Raw genomic sequence first — 17,910 nt, 5'->3', positions numbered from 1 at the left:
CCCTCTGAGGTACTGCCTTACTAGTGGATGTGAAAAAATAGGTGGGTCCATATTGTAATGAGCTGAAATGGCAGAGGCATGGATCTTAATAAATGAAAAGGATAGGCCTTTGTCCAGCATCTCAGTTAGGTATTGTAAAATCTGAGGAATATTTGGAACAAGCATGTCAATTCCTTGTGCCTGGTTCCAAGCACATAATCTCTTCCACTTTTCTGCATATGATTTTCTGGTGCTGGGCCTCCTGGCCTCCAGAATAACATTCATAACTGCTTTGGAGAGAGGTGTATTCTGAATGGTTACATTATCTGCCATGCAGCCAGATTTAGGGTTCTGAGTTGGCTGTGCAGTATCTGATTATTTTGTTGGGTCAGTAAATGAGGAATTTGAGGTAATGTCCAGGCTGGGCCTTGAGACAAGCTCTTTAGGGCTGGGTACCAGTGCTGGCGTGGCCAGTCTGGGGCAATCAGGATAATTTTTGGCTTCTCTTGTCGGACCTTTAGGAGTACCTTGGGGAGGAGAGGTAGTGGAGGAAAGGCATATACTGTAAGGTTTTTCCAGCTGAATGATAGAGCATCCACTTTCCATGCTAGCTTGTGGTAAGTCCTTGTATAAAATCTCTGTAGTTGGCAGTTGTGAGGGGAGGCAAATAGATCTATGTCTGGGCATCCCGATTTCCTTGTTATTATGCTGAATATTTGTGAATCTAATTTCCACTCTTGAGGATCCATGAGGTTTCTACTTAGTTCGTCTGCCAGAGTATTTGTCTTTCCTGGCAGGAATTGTGCTTGCAGGTGCACTTGATAAGTCAATGCTGTGTTCCACAAAATCATGGCTTGTCTGCAGAGGGGGTAGGAATGCGTGCCTCCCTGCTTGTTTATGTACAACATGACTGTAGTATTGTCCGTCTTTATCAGCAATTGTCCTAGATGAAGCAGATCCTTGAAAGCTGTCAGGGCATTCTGGACAGCCAGCATTTCTTTTAGATTGATATGAAGATGCATTTGGCTTGTGGGCCATGTGCCCTGAATACATTTTCCTGCCATGTGTGCCCCCCAGGCATAATCTGATGCATCTGTTGTTATTGTCTTCCTGGCAGTGGGTAGAGTGAAAGGCTGTCCCTTGTTGTAGTGACAGGCCTGTGCCCACTATCAAAACTCCTGTTGCAGGCAGGGAATGAGGGTAATTAGTTTTTCTAGGCTGTGGCAATGTTGAGTCCAAACACTTTTTACATACCATTGTAGTTTCCTCATATGCAGTCCTGCATATGGAATTAACAGAATGCAGGATGCCATGAAGCCCAAAGCCTGCAGAATTTTTCTTGCAGATAACTGGGTTTTTGTTGCCAACATTTCGAATTAAGAAGTCAGCTGCCTTTGTTTGTCTGGATTGAGATAAGCCATCTGGGCAGCTGTATTTAAGCTTGCACCCAGGAATATTATCTCTTTAGAGGGTACTAGTTTTGATTTCTTTTCGTTTACTGTGTACCCAAGGCAAATCAACAATCTTTTTACAAACGCCAGATGCTTTAGTAGAATGTCCTTGTTCTCTGCTTGAATAAGGCAGTCGTCTAAGTAGGGATATATTTGAATTCCTCTTTGTCTGCAAAAAGCAATTACTGTTGCCAGGCATTTTGTGAAGACCCTGGGCGCACTAGATAAGCCAAAGGGCAGTGCAGAGAATTGGTAGTGCATTGAGCCAGCTATGAATCTGAGGTATCTTCTACAAGATTGTCTGATTGGGATATGCAGGTATGCCTCTTTTAGGTCCAAGATTACTAGCCAAGCCTTCTTGCCCAGCATGGGCAGAAGCTGCTGCAGAGTCAACATTTTGAATTTTGGAACATCCAGAAAAGTGTTTAGAATAGACAGGTCCAGTACTGGTCTCCAGGCTTTGTCCTTTCTGGGTACCAAGAAAAGTCGTGAGTAAAATCCTTGTCCCTGCTCCTGTAGTGGTACTCGCTGAATGGCCCTCATGTCCATGAGGGATGAAACTTGCTTTTGTGCCTCTGCCCTTTGATTGTGTGGCAGGTCTGGCATGCCTTTTGCCTTTGGCAGGGTGTAAAAGTGGAACCTGTAACCCTGAGACACTATATTCAAGACCCATTTGTCCTGGGTGATCATATGCCAGTTTTGTGAAAAAAGTGCTAGTTTCCCCCCCCTAAGGCAGCCTCCAAAAGATAAGTGCTTGGTACTGGTAGAGGAAAGTCATTGGGACTGTTTCCCATAAGATTGAGATTTGTCTTCTCTGCTCTTGGAGGTAGAAGCACCCCATTGTTTAGGCCTGTATGAGCCTTGGGGCTGGGATCTGCCTCTAGGGTGTCTGTATCTGTCTCTTTGTGGCATATCTGACACTGGAAAGGACCAATTTTCTGAAGGCCAGTTCCTGCTAAATCTGGGTGGCTGTACCTGTAAGATATCCTTAACTGTCTGCATAGATTTCACTTTATCCTCCATTTTCTTCAACACCTCTTCTGCCTTAACACCAAACAAGGTATCATGCTGTAATGGAGCATCTAATAATTTTGCTTTAACATGATCAGGCAGATTCTGTTCCTTTAACCAAGCATGCCTCCTAATCACAGAACCCGTTACAGCGGCCCTACAAGAGGCCTCCAAAGAATCAAAACCACATTGCAAAGTATATTTTCCCACTTGTTCAGCTGCATGCAATAAATCCTGCATTTACTTGTTTTCTGGACATTCAGAGTTAGTCAACATTTTCTGTCTTAACAGTGACATTAAGTATTGCTGATATTTAAGCATATGAAATTGACAATTTAAAGCCCTTACAGCCAAAGTAGCAGAAGTGTAAACTTTTTTCCCCCATCTATCCAATGCCCTTGAATCTCTATCTGAGGGAACAGGGTTTTTAGCAGTGGAAGCCTTGACTCCCTTAGGACCCTGAGATATGGTTTCTGGGTCAGCAGCAGGGTTTTTGTATAGAAATGTATGGGAGTCTGGGACCCTGTAGTATCTGTCTGGCTTAACAGGTGCAGGGGGTATAGAGTCTGGAGACAGACCAGACTCTGAAGAAGCATCATCTACAATGTCCGGAACAGGGGGAACAGCAAGGGGCCTGTGATGAGGAAGTAATAGAAAATCTCTGAGCCTTTTCTTAGATTCAGATTAATCCTGGCTCTCCCAATAAAAGTGCTCCCTCATAGTATGCAGGGTTTCCCCATAGGAGTAATCTTCAGGAGGAGAAGCTGAAGGAATAAATTTTTCAGCAGCAGAATCCTCATAGGGAGGAAGGGAGTATTCCTGTTCAGAGGAGGAATCTGAGGAAATGGAAACCTGATATGAAGATTCATATTCTGTCTCTTGCCTAGGCCTCTTATCAGGAGGGGGATGGGAACCCCTGATCAAAGTAATAAGGTCTTCGGCCATTTTGAGCATCTGTTTTTAGGCATGGAAGTCTGTCCTGGAGAATGCTGTACTTGTTTCTTTGTCTTTAGAGCTGCTTTAGTCTTTGGCTTTGAAACTGAACATGGCTTTACATATAACTGCGTAGGTCTAAAAATACCCTCAGAAGCCGATGCCTGCACTGCGGCTCCGGACCCATCTGAGGGATTAGTTTCCGAGGATCCAATACCTTGAGTTTCCAGAGGCCCAGTCGGCTCCACGAGGGAGTCGGAAGTGGCCTGTGGCTTTGAGGGAGTGGGTGTCAGGGGATGCGAAAGCTCCTCACAGAGAACCGACGACTAGCTTAGCGAAACCTCACAGTCGGTTTTGGACCTCGGATGCCTGTCCTTGTCTTTATCCTTGCATTTTTTTATAAACTCCGGTCATTAGCTGTTCTGCCGGCATTGTATAATTGAATCTTCGGCCGAAGTAATGAAAGGCAAAATCGTACTGACACTTAATAGTGCGTTGGTTAAATCTAGCACAAAACCGACAACAAGCAAGGTCAAGGAATACAGTAAGAGTGAAAATCCTTATGAGGTATTTGCTTCCCACAAGAAATACAATTGTTAACTTTTTCTGACATCAGTCTGGAGCAAGAAAAGTTTCAACGGGTACTTAGCTTTAATGAAGACTTCGGATCTGAAATTCGAATTTGAAAATCTCAGGAGTCGATCGATCGGCACTTGCGAACTGCTTTTGCTTCGGGCACAGAGTGGCAAGAAAGACTGAAGAAAATGGCATCGGCTGCATCTTTTATACCCCTGGCGCACTGACGTCAGGGAAGAGGTGACAGCAACACCAAGACTTTGGAATTCAGGCCGACTGTGGGTAGGCTGCCAGCAGGATAACCCAAGTGTAATGACTGCAACAGTGAAACATGATGAACATCTGTAAGTTAGGACAGGAAGAGCAAATCAGTTTATAATTTGGATTTTGTTCCTAGATGTCATCGCTGTTTTCAGGATTAATTTAAATCTTCTAAAGCACTCCTTACTAAGTTTTATTTGCATTTGTGCATGTTTTATTGTTGATCCTTTATCAATTCCCAAATATTTATACACTCCCTCTTCCTAAGTTCTTTTATATCACATTCTTGTCCCAAACTGATGTTTTCTTGCTGCTGCAGTTTTCCTGCTTTAAAGGTTGCTTTTGCACATTTATCAAGACCAAATGACATTCTTGTATCATTTAAAAAAGTTTTGACAACTTGCAGTTGTACTTTCAGTTCCTCATCTATACAGTTTCAAACCATCAACAAAGAGAAGATGAGAAGTCCTTACACTGTTGTTTTCTAGGAGCCAAATTATAGCCATGGCCTAAGCTGCTAAATAGCTTAATGGGTTAACGGCAAGGCAGATTAGCAACAGTGACAGTGTGTCACCCTGGAATATCCCTCTTTGAATTTTTATCCCTGGAATAATAATTTGTTCTTTATCATGGCTTAATTGCAAAGTGGTCTGCCACTGTTTCATGGTCACTGTAATGTAGCTGATCAGTGTAGGGTGTATCTTATACATTTTTAAGCACTCTTCTATCCATGAATGTGGGATATTATCAAATGCTTTTTTGTAGTCAGTCCATGTCAAACTTAAACTCTTGCCCTTTTTACAGTTCTCCACTATGACTTTATGTAACAAAAATTGATCCTTTGTTCCATATGACTTTTTTTATTGTCCTTTTGTTCTATTGCCATAACTGAGTTTTCTTCTAAACGAATACAGACTCTGTCGGCATCAATTCAAGTGTATAGTTTATACTTTGTCGGAAGGCAGGTTATTGGTCTGTAATTTTTAGGGTAGCTTGCAGGTTCACTCTTAAGTAGAAGCATTGTTTTTCCTGTTGTTAGCCAGGTTGGTGTCTGTTTGGGGTGCACATATAAATAGTTCTTATGGCTAAATCTTCATGCAAATATGTTAATACTTTCAACCAGAAGTTAGGTACTGCATGTGGCCCTGGGGTTTTCCAATTTGTGGCTTTTCTTAACTTTGTTTCAATCTCTCTGGCTGTTACTTCATCCCATTTCATATCCTGTACCTTTAAATTTCTTATTCTTTCTTTTACTTCTTCTATCCATTTAGCATCTTTGTTATTCCACAGGATCATCACAGATAATTCTCCAAAATTTGTCTATTTCTTCTTTTTTTGGTGGCCTTTCAGTTCCTTTTACCTTGTTTGCTAATTCTTTATAAATATTTATATATTTTTTTTGGGTCATCAATACATTAATTATTTTGTACGTTTCCTTTATATTTATCTGCATATCTTCTAAGTCTTTCTGCCTGTGCTGAGATTTGTAGCTTATTTGAGATAGTGCATGATAGATCCTGAACTGTTCTAATACTGTGCATTGCTTTTATCATGCCTGTCTTCTAAGTATTTTTGTTGATCTGTTCCTTCTTCTATACTCTTCTGACAGTCACACTTTTTGTCTTAGTTGCTTTATAGTTTTCTCTATGCGATACTTCCATGATGGCTATTCAATTTCTCTCCTTTCTCTCCCTCACTACCCTGTGTTTGTGGTAGAACTTTTATCAGTTATCAATTTAGCTGCAGAGTAATATATCCTGTTTACTTCTGTTATATCGCATGGATCTCTATGGACAGTCCTAATTACTGTGTTCCTTTTTTTTTTTTTTTTTTTTTTTTTTTTAAATTAAACTTCTTTTTGTTTTTTATTGACTTTCTGCGGTCTATTTCTTTCATTGATCTTAATGTATCTATCTATCTCTATTAAGTTAAGTAACTCTTCTCTTAGCTCATTTTCTTCTAAACTGAGGGCACATTTTTTGTTTTCCATTTCCTGTGGACATTCTATAGAAAGTTCTGTTACATCTTCCTGTGGCATATTCTCTTCAGTTTCATCCTGTGCCATCTGTTGCTTTCATATGAGAACTCATTGGCCTATCACTCCTCAACATTAACTGTGTCAGAGTTTTCACAATTTTCTGTTCCTTCCCTTGTTGTCCAGCTTCAAGTGAATGTTTATACTTGTTTTGTGTGGAAGGCTCCAAAATATCTTCATATGGCACCTGACCAATTGCTTCCTGTTCCACTTGTTTCCCCTTAATTTGGAGTTCCATTGCTCTATTCTTTTGTCGTGCTTTCTGAATTAGATTTTCTACACTGAATTATTCACTTTGGAGATACTTTATAAAAAGAAGTTATGTACTTACCATAACATTCCATGTGAGTTGTTCTTCTCGTCTTCTTACTGATGGGTTCGGAGCCGATCCTCAGCTCCGAGTCGGCCTATTTGCAAAGCTCGAGGTCTCTAACAGCTTGAGGCCGAAATCCTATCCCATAATGCACCACCACTTTCCCCAGATTTTGTTTGCTGCCAACTAGTGCTAATATCTATATCAGATATCAAAAGGAAATCACATACACAACTTGTGAGAGGAAACTCCTCAGAAGAACCAAAACCAAACATAGAGCCCCTCTTGAACTTCCAGACATTGTAAGAATGAAGGCGAGAAGAACAACTCACTTGGAACGTTATAGTAAGTACATAACTTCTTCATGTGAAGTTGTTCAATCTTGCCTTCTTTCTTACTGATGGGTAGCGTCCCCAGCACCACAATCTTGGGCGGCTCATGGGAGTACCTGTCTAAGGACAGCAGAACCAAATGAAGCCTTGTCCCTAGAGGCCTTGGCTACTTTGTAGTGAGTTATGAAAGTATGTGGACTACACCATGTGGCAGTTGCACAAATAGAATCAATGGGTAGACCGATCAAAAAGGCTATGGAAGTAGAAACAGCTCTGGTTGAATGAGCCTTGACTTTATTCTCTAAAGACATGTCTGCAGTGTGGTATATGATGGATATGCAATCAGACAGCCATTTAGATAAGATAGATTTAGATACTGCTGCACCTTTCTTGGAATCTGAGAAGGAGACAAATAATTGATCAGATCTCCTATGGTCTTTTGTCCTGTCTAAATAGAAACAATCAAGCTTGTGAAGCATACATTCCAAATGATTAGTGTGATTGTGAAAGAAAACAGGTAAGTCAATAACTTGATTAAGGGTGCATTCTGAACAGACTTTGTGTAAGAAAGAAGGGTTTGTTCTGAGGGAAACCCTATCTTTGTGGGATATCAAATATGGGTGCTTAATTGAAAGGGCTTGCAACTCTGAAACTTTGTGTGCAGATGTAATGGCCACCATGAAAATGGTCTTTCATGAAAGGAATTTCACCTCATAGGAAGAAGCAGGTTCAAAGGGTGGAAGTATAATCTTGGATAGGACTAAATTCAGATTCCATGGAGTGGTAGGTGATCTAATTGGTGGTCTTAGATGCGTCGTACCTTTCAGAAAGGCCTTCGCCATTGTGCGAGACATAATACCGTTTCCTGATTCACCTATATGGAAATTGGATATGGCAGCCAGTTGCACATGAATGGTTGCTGCTGCAGCTCCTTCATTGAACAGTTTGGTCAGAAAGTCTAAGATATTCGATATAGAAGCCAGAAAGGGATCAATGTTATTCTGCTGAGCCCAGATTGAAAACCTCTTCCACTTACTGAGGTATAGTTTCCTGGTTGAAGATTTATGTGAGTATAAAAGAATATGTTGAGCATCCGCTGATAAATTTTGGAACCTGGCTATTCTGAGAACTGGAGCAGCCAAGCTGTCAGTTTGATGGACTGGAGTGAAGGGTGAAGAGCTCCTGATGAGTGGGTCAGAAGATCCAGCACTGGGTCCAGGATCCAAGGTTCTTCTACTAGATGAGGCTTCAGAAAGGGTAACCAGGTTTGACGAGGCCAATATGGGGCTATTAAGATAAGTGTCCTGCCCAGAAAACTGGCTTTCTGCAAAACTTTGGGAATCAGGGGAAAAGGAGGGAAAGCGTAAAGGAATCTCAGGGGCCAATCGTGTACGATCGCGTCCCTTGGGGACTGTCCCTGTTGAGGATGATTAGACTTTCCTGTTGCTGCATTTTGGTGCTTGTGGGGTGCATTCAGGGGTTGCACAAAGGCTGGCCAAGGCTCTGGAGAAAAACCATTTCCGCGACTTTGTTTTTTTTTTGAGGGACCACTGTGAGAACAGAATTGCCCCCTGCTGAGCTGCTGCTTCTGCACGATGGAGTTTCCGGATGTGTGCTATCAGAAAGCAGCACTGGGTGACTCTTGCATTGCCTCTTCTACTCTTTAACACCACTCATATAGGGGTAAAGATCTTCCACACCCTGTTTGTTTATGTACCAGACTACAGACATGTTGTCTGACTGGACTGCAATTGTGCCCAGAGAGCTTTGAAAGAACTGCAATGAGAAGAGAACCGCTCTCATCTCTAGGATGTTTATGGGCAATTGAGCCTCATGTGCCTGCCATGTACCTTGGGCTGTCCGTCCATGAAAATGCCCCTCCCACCCGATCAGGGAGGCATCTGTGGTCACCGTTGCTACTGGAACCGGAAGGACAAAGGGATGTCCCATGGTCACAGATTCGGACTTCAGCCACCACCGAAGATCCTTCTTGCAAGAGTTGGTTATCAGAACTGGGTGATTAATTGGTTAATCCTGAAAAGTCCATTGAGTGAATAGCAGTCACTGAAGAATGCGCATGTGTGATCTCACCAGAGGTATTGCAATGATAGCTGCTGCCATGGTGCCCAGCAGCCTGAGACTCTGCGATGTTGGTGCTTTGTGTTTTGAAAGAAGATCTAAAATTTGATGTCGTAGAGTAAGCACTCTTTCTGGAGGAAGTCTTTAGGACATGTTGACTGTGTCTAAGTCTGCTCCTATAAATACTGTATGCTGCGATGGCAATAAAGCAAACTTTTCTGAGTTTACTGTGATGCCCAGTTGAAAGTAGAGATCTAAGGTAATGTCCCTCGCCTGAATAAGCTGATGCCTGGTGGGTGTGGTGAGGAGCCAGTCATCCAAATATGGAAACACCCAGATTCCTTGATGTCTCAAGTGAGCCATGAACACTGCCATACATTTGGTAAACACTCTGGGGGCTGTAGTGAGACCGAAGGGCAGGGCACAAAACTGGTAATGTCTGGCTCCCAGCCTGAAGCGCAGGTGACCTCTGGATGGCCTGGACATTTTGATATGGTAGTACGCATCCTGAAGATCTATTGAGCACATCCAATTGTCTTTCCCTAGGGATGGGAGTAGTGACTGAAGCGTGACCATCTGTAACTTTGTCTTTTCTACATACATCTTGAGTCTGCTGAGGTCCAAAATTGGTCTCCAGTCCCCTGTTTTCTTTGGCACTAAAAAGAATCTTGAGTAAGTTCCGGATCCTTGCTGGTCAGCTGGGACTGGTTGGATGACTCTTTTTTTCTAACAGTTTTTGAACCTCTACTGTTGCTGCAACCTGTAGACTGGGTGGAACGTCCGGGATTCCCTTTATTGGTTTGGGGTGGGTATGATAGGGGATGAAATAGCCTCTGGATATGACATTTTGAACCTATCTGTCTTTTGTAATTTTGAGCCAGGTGCCTAGGTACAAAGATAAACATCCCCCAACTGCCTCCAGTGCAGGACAGTTGGCCCTCCTTTCAGGAGCACTGGTTGGGCTTCCCAAGGAACTGATCCCTGTTGCCTTGGTTCTGCGGACCACCTCTGCCGTGTGGGTGCAATTCTCCATCACTGCCCCCTCCTCTGCCCCTGGAGGAGGCTTCACCTCGTGAATCCAAAAAGGCTCCTTGGGCTTTGCAGAACCACATTTTCCCTCCCCGTTGACCTTTAGGATAAGGTCTAGTAGGAGTGGAAAAACGGACTCCTACAGCAGATAGAGTCTTTCCGTCTTGCTCAAATCTGGTGAGGGCCTCTTTGACCATCAAACAAGGCATTCACAAAGGATGACTTGAAAGGTTCCGCAAAAGAACATAAACGCATCCAGCAATGTCTCCTGTACCTGCTGCCCTACTCGTCCCATCGGCTGCTTATGATACGAGGCACATGGAAGAGTTAACAATAGAATTAAGGGTAGCAAACTGTGATGTTACTTTGTACACGACTGTATTGGCTACTGCATCCTGAAGAGTATCTTCTAACTCTATGAGGAGATCTCTTTGAAGCCTTGTGAAGTGGGTAAGATAGTTCAAAGACGAAAGAGCAAAGGTCGTAGAACTAAATATGTGCTTGCCATATCTGTCCATAATCCTAGATTCCCTATTAGGAGGATGGACAGACTTAGAGGTCTCCGACATCTCTTTCTTAGTGGCTGCCGCAACCACCATGGCATCAACAGGAATTGGTTTGGATAAAAAGATTTTATCATGAGGAGCTGAGATGAACCTCTTCCGAGGAACCTCCTCAGTGGGAACTTCTGGGAAAGTCTTGGAAGAGCCGGGTTCCCCCAATGGGGCTTCCTGAGGCTCCGGGTCCTTACGCTTACGGTGAGTCTGCAGTGACGGAGAAGATTCTGGCGCTTTATGGGAGGAGGTGGCCATCTCAGAGGTTGTGACTGTCCGGGGGGACAAAACCCTCCTCGTGGCATCGAAGGCATCATGGCTCCGGTGCAAGGAAGCATCCGGGTCTGAAGACACTGATGACTCCTCACACAACAAAAATGCAGACTCCGAGCCAGAGAGGGGAGCTGAGCTCATCCACGCCAAAGCACCAAGGGGAAGAGTTGGAACTGACACATCGGTTCGACTCCCCTCCCTAGAGTCGACAGGAGAGTGTCAGCTCCCAGAATCCACTGCCGAAGCAGTTGTCAGAACCGACAGTTCCACAATCAAATGAACGGCTCCCTCCAGCTCCGATGTCTCGACTTGAGTTGCAGGAGGAGCAGAAAGTATGGGAGGTGACTTTATCAGTTCCGAAGCTGCCAGAGTCGAAGCCAAAAGAATTTTAGCCAGCGCTGGATTCTCTAACAGTCTCTGTACCACACAATCCACATCTGAATCTAAAAGTCTGGAAACTCGAGAGGAAGTTAAAGAAGGTGTCGGTGAGCCAAGAATCGGAGATCTTAAGGTCGGAGATACTGGTTCCAAGATTGGGGACTGGCTCCTATCAACTACCTGTACAGACGGCTCCAATGACTGTGGAACCAAGACAGGACCCTTTTTAGAAATCTTCAGAACCTAAGAGCCCTTCGGATCCGAACTTGCAGTAGAAGAAGCAGAAGATGATGGTTTTGGTTTTCCTGGAGAAGCAGTATCCAAGCCTGACTGAAAGGCAGATTTGATAAGACCACACTCAACTAACTTTCTTTTTCTCTCTGTCAAAACCCTGGCACTGAATCCATGGCAAATAGAACAAACTTCCTGGAAATGTACCTCTCCCAAACAGTAAACACAGGTGGTGTGGCCAACTGTGATGAACATTTTTTGGTTGCATTTAGGGCACTTTTTAAACCCTGACTTTTTCAGACATAGTGATAGACTGTGCGTTAACTCACTGTAAGATATAAAAATCCAACAACAATTTCAACCAGAAACTCTAATGTTCAAGACTTAACCGAGAAAGTCTGAACTCGATTTTTAAAACCTTGACTTAGCTGCAAAAGAAATTAAGCCTAACTGGCTACAGTTATAAAAAACTAAAGAAAGCCTAACTCGGCTATATGGGATAGGATAGAAAACCTAAAAAAGCACCAACAGGGCCTAATGCCAGAAATGAGAACAGAAGTTCTTTGATTTTTCTCAAATACTTAGTACAAAAAAACATAAAGAAAGGATAGCCTATCTTGGCTGAATACTCTCAATTCTTTATCCAGAAAGAAAACTACCAAAAACTCCAAAAAGAACACACTTATCTGTAGAAATATGGCCTGAGCTGTAGAAGATGCATGATCTCTTGCAGCGGCAAACTAGATCTGGGGGAGGTGGGGTGCATTATGGGATAGGGTTTCAGCCTCGAGCTGTTAGAGACCTTGAGCTTTGCAAATAGGCTGACTCGGCCTTGGCTCCGAACCCATCAGTAAGAATGAAGGCGAGACTGAACAACTTCACATCCTCAGTTTCTATTTCATTAACTCCTCCATTACTGTCTCCTTTCTACTTTTCCTCTTTATCTTCTTATTTTTTGTATTGTAAAGTTTTCTATGTCTGGATTCCTTTGCCTGTATTTCTCTTCAAATATCTTTAGTACTGCTCTTTTTGTATTGATAAGTTTTGCTTTCTCGTTTGCATAGATATTACACCACATTAACTCTCTTTTTCTTTCCCATGTCCACATTTCTTCTTCAGATGTCTCCTGATCTTCCTGATTCTCCTTACTTTGGGAACTCATTCCATTATGCTGTAATATAACCTGTGTTACACCTTCCACATCAAATTCTTAACTTTGCAGGCACTCCATAACTTCAACATCACTAATCTGCTTTTCTACATTCCTTCTTTGTGACATATATGTATTTTTTTTATTATGAAATTTTCCATGTCTGGATGCCTTTTCCTGTATTTCTCTTTGAATATATTTGGGGCTGCCTTCTTTATGTTGATTAATTTGGCTTTTGCCTTTGGATAAATATTGCACCATATCAAATCTCTCCTTCTTTCCCATGTCCATATTTCTTTTTTATACTTTTCAAAAAAAACTAGGTTTTGTTGTTTATATTTTCACACTTCCTCAGATGCTTTTTTCCAAACAAATCATGGTTTCTTGGTTTATATACTGTTCTTCAAAAATCTACTGTATTAATGACCACAAATTTGTACTTGAAGTTTATGACAGTTTTTGTTCCGGAAGTATTTTTCTTTACTCTAATTTCTCTATTAATCTTTTTGTATATCCTGTGTCTGGAAATTCTGGGCTTTTTCCATAATAGTAACAATACATAATTTCTTTCTTATCCTCAATAGTCCACTCTATCGTCTTTACGACTCTTCTTTGGCCGATCAGTTTTTTTTATTTTTGTGGAATGCTACTTCCTTCTACAATAGGGGGGGGGGCATCCCCCAGGCCTGGCCTGGCCCCACTGTAGGAAAGTTTCCATATTTTGAAGATTCTACACTGTCATTTTTTCCAGTCCTGGCACCAGTGTGCCTACCAGGATTGGACACTTTTTATCCTGGGTCTTGTGCACTCAGCTGTCTTTTTTAATTTTTGACCTACTTCTGTCCATGATATATGCTACATAAATACAGTCTATACATCAGTGCCACCTTGGTGAGATTTTGTAGAAAACAGAGTCCACCTCGTGAAGGTACTCACCAAGACTTGAGGATGAATTCATTTTCTGCACTACTACTCTCCTTTGCTTGCTGACTTTTCATTTCTCCATTCGGACCCCTACAGCTGCCTTCAGAGAGGAAGACGGGATGCTAAGGTGTAAGGTGAGGGGAGGAAGGCTGCAGACAGATACAAACTGGATGGTTTGTCAGGGAAGGAACCTTTAGATACTTTAAAAGTCTAATTTGGTTTTTAGGGAATGTTTTACTTTTCTGCTATGATTTTTGGCCTTTGTTTGGAAGCATAGTTATGCTAAAATGTTGGGACACAGAATAGAAAAATCTGTTTGAAATCTTGTATAATCTTACCTCATTCTTGCAGGTTTTCAAAAAGCAAAAATAAACCAGCAGCTGCAGGACCAAACTGATTTTCCCTGTCCAGAGAAGCATCCAACAGTTTAGACTTGATGCCTGGTAAAGGTTGCAATCTCAAACAGAAATATCTTCTAAAAACAGACCTAGTAGCCACAGCTCTAGAAGATGTTTCTGCAGCATCATAACTGCATTTAATAGGGCATCTGGCTACTTGACTAGCTGAGTTGAAATTGGTTAAAATAGATGTATTGTCTGACTCCGGAATGTCTGCAACTAACTAGTTCATATTGCCCAGTAAAAAAAGAGACACCTAACTGCAGGTTTGGTAGCCAATGACGTGAAAAAGAAGTGCAGTAGAAGGGTACACTTTTTTTTCCCCAAACACAGCCCTACTGTCTTTGTCATTAGATAGAACATTAGTAGATGGGAGAAGTTTATCTGGTTCTACAGAAATTACTGCTGCACCGGAAGAAGGATTTTTGTACAGAAACTTGTGAGTGTTAGGGACCTTATAAAACCTATCCATTTCTGGGGAGAGATAGAGATTGTGATTCTGTGTTTAATCCAGCTGCAGGAAAGGGGGTACTGTAAAGCATCTAATACTGGAGGAATTGCAGAAGGTTTGCAAACTCTGTTTCCCTCCAACTGAAAATGCTGCACCACTTTCCAAACATTGTCCTCAGAAGAAAACTCTTCAAGTGGATAGTCAGTAGAGGTAGGATGGCCATCCACTGACTCAAAACTGACAGGAGAGTGGATGTGTGAGGAAAACGGCAGGGACTCCATCTCAGATTCACAGTCCTCTTCTTCAGAAGATTCCTTACCCTCTTATGAGGGGAAGAAAAATAGGAGAGGAGAGGAAAGGAAATAAGGAGGCTTTAAAAACATAGTAGTCTTAAAAAGTCCATGAGGAAAGTCATATCCTTCTCTTTGAGGTTCCCTAGGATAGAAGGAACTGAAAGAGAATAGTATTTAGCTTTGTTTCTTCTCCTTTTTCTTGAGGATATCTGCAAAAATGCACAATGGGGATTTGATGCCAGACATACCTCTATAATGGTAATGGGAGCTTCCACTTGGACTAAGATATGAGGTATGTCTTGGGTCCCTCAGAGATGATTAGCCACGGTTATTTCTTCACAGCCATACTGGCCATCTGATAGGTAATACTAAAAATGCCTACATGCTGTGCCTTATCTGCCACCAATGGTGTTATATCAGTGGAAGAAACAACTAACACCAGGTGGTCTAAAGGCTCATCAAACACCACAGCAGAGACTTCAGAGTCTGACTGGACAAGAGAAGCTTTGGGCTTTAAATTCTTAAGCTTCTTTCATGGCTGCTAAGGGATATCTGACTGTGAAGATTAAGAGGCAATCCTACCCTATACAAGCTTCTTTAATCACTGGTTTTCTAAATGGATATTAAGGTAAGCCAAATGACTTCTCAAGCGTTTAGGGACAAAGGATTTATAAACACGAAACTTCTTATAGTCGTTGTTAGGTCCAAGACAAAACAAGCACTTTGAATATCTACCTCTATATGGTATTTGTCTCCTGCACCCATATTTGCCTTTATTTGTTGATATGAAAAACACAACCTTTCAGTTGAAAAATACAGGAAAAAGGAAGGCTCCCACCTGGGATACTTATCTGCCCACATGCGATAGAAAATGGCTTGTATGCCTGACAGACTAAAGTGAAAATGTAGTCTCACTGTTTGGGCTGGTGGCAAGAAAGTTCAGAGTATTTTCACACCTATGCATCCCTTATGTACACCTTAACAATCTTGTTCTTGGGCCATTCATCAGACATACAGCACAGAGTACAGAGAAGATGACATACAAACTTTGGTATGCTGGCCAGAGGTAAGGTATCCTCAGTAGGTATTTCCTATATCTAAGAATACTGCAACAGTGATCAACGTAGGACATCACCACAGATTTGAGTGGGTACCACTGAGAAAATTCACAGTGATAACCACATAACCCCTGTCTATTACTGAATACTGAAATACCTGCAGTATAGGTTTGGTACATTCCCCATTAGTAGCACCTTCAACAAATGTCACTCCAAACAACCTTATAAAACGTATGACACACTAAATGATTCCTTGAGTTCATAATTTTTTATTCAATTTTCAATTATGTGTAGAAGTCAAAGAAAATAATAATTAAGAACAAAAACTTACTGGATGCAGTTTAATATGTTGTTCTACTTTTTGCAGCAACTCTAATCTTCGTACATCTGAGAGACCTTTAGGTTCTCTCAATGGAGAGAAAACTTTTCTCAACTTTCTTCGTCTTTCTAAAAATTTCAGAACCTGTATTGTTGAAAAAAGTGGAATTAGGGAAACAACACCAATTTAAGTTCGCTGACGTAGCAATACTTGTTATAAAAGACAAATTAACTAAACCGTAAATTAAGATGGCAGACACCACAGTGGTATTCAAGAAAACTGGTTATTTTTTTAACCTGCTAAATAGCATCAACACAGCCAATACTTAAATATAGTGTATCTGATGTATCTAACCTAGACAGTGACTTATTGTACATGAGAAAGAATCTATAAGTCGTTAGTGAAGAATGAAGTGTAGGTCAATTCCAGTTATGTCTCATTGTGAACTATGCATTACACAACAGGTTCTTCAGTCTTCTATCAAATGGAAGCTGTAAATTGTACAATCACAACAATGTGTTGGCAAGTAGAACCCTAGTCAATGAAGAAGCTACTCAAAACAATTATATTTAGAAGTTGAAATAAATTAGTTACTTAAATATGTTAAACTAATAACACACACCACAAGGCACTGCCAAATCACCAGGGAAATAAATGAAGTGAAATGGTCAGAGAAGAAGTTTATTGAAACACTGTAAAACACTTAACTATATCACTGCGTTTTTTTTGTTCCTAGTTAATGGACTTCATCAGATGAATATTGCAAAGACACAGGGTTTGAATAAATACATGTCCCCTCCCTCAATTAACCAATCACTAAAAACATTTTGAAGCTTAGAGCTGCCAGGTTATAAACATCTCTTTTATCAAGTCTTACAGGTCCTAGGTTAGTATTGAGTTCCATAATGGTTAGTGTTTTAAGAGAGGTTGAATCCTCAGAGTATGTCTTTTAGGAAGTACTGCTGAATATTTTTAATGATGTGATCTTTAAGGCAAAAAGTTTTTGGACATTTTATTATTTAAGCAATAACCCACGCCTGGGTGTGGGTAATGCTGGATTTAACCACAGTTGGTGTGGTTTGGTCACGTGGGAGAAGCCCGAGTGGCCAAAGACAACCATGGGTAAATCCAGCATTACCCACACCCAGAAGTGGGTTATTGCTATTATACAATGACATTACTTAAGAAAAAAAAACGTACTTTTCTTAAATAATGGCATTGTATAATGCCTCCGTGCTGCCCTTCTGCAGCTGTCCAGTATTCTGTGGCAGTTCTGATGTACTGCGCATGTGTATGCTTACACAGTACATCAGAGCTGTGTGTAGAAGCAACGGAGAAAGGAAGATCTCTGTTGCTTTTTAAAACATGTCTCGCTATGTTAAAAGAGTTTAACATAGCGAGATAGCTTTAAAAACAGCAATGGAGATCTTCCTTTCTACGTTGCTTTTTTTAAAGCCGTCTTGATATGTTAAACGAGTTTAACATAGCGAGATTACAGCAATGGAGCTCTTCAGTTCTCCGTTGCTGTCTAACACACAAAAAAAAAAAAGACTTGTAGTAATGGAAAAAGTCCAGGCGACCGGACCGTTTTCCTTTAGTATAAGTCTGATTTACAATGGGCACGCTGACCAATCAGCATGCACGTTTTGGAATATTAATGGAGGTCATTGTATAACAGAGTTTTTTACTCTCTGTCTGGGTGGTTATTTTTCAACCTGAACATTTGGAGGTGATGTTTTACTGCTTTTAGGTTTCAACAGCAAGTAGACTTTTTTTATTCTTATTTGCGTAGAATACAATATTTATAATATTTAAATATTTCATGACAGCACATTTACAATCACTCTTTATGATCTTTTATGATCCATCCTTTTATAATTCA

The 17,910-nt window shown here is 41.3% G+C and overlaps 1 protein-coding gene across 1 annotated transcript in view; it reads right to left on the bottom strand.

Moving 5' to 3' along the window:
- IQCB1 (IQ motif containing B1) overlaps nt 1-17,910 on the bottom strand; it is a 1,943,919-nt gene that overhangs the window by 338,661 nt on the left and 1,587,348 nt on the right. Inside the window, exon 16 of the mRNA XM_044075021.1 lies at nt 16,041-16,172. Within this exon, the coding sequence (XP_043930956.1) occupies nt 16,041-16,172 (132 nt within the window). The remainder of the gene's footprint in view (nt 1-16,040; nt 16,173-17,910) is intronic.

Source organism: Protopterus annectens, chromosome 6.part0, assembly GCF_019279795.1.
Source record: "Protopterus annectens isolate FY-2018-M chromosome 6.part0, PAN1.0, whole genome shotgun sequence".
NCBI lineage: Eukaryota > Metazoa > Chordata > Ceratodontiformes > Protopteridae > Protopterus > Protopterus annectens.
This window is presented reverse-complemented; position numbering and strand designations above follow the sequence as displayed.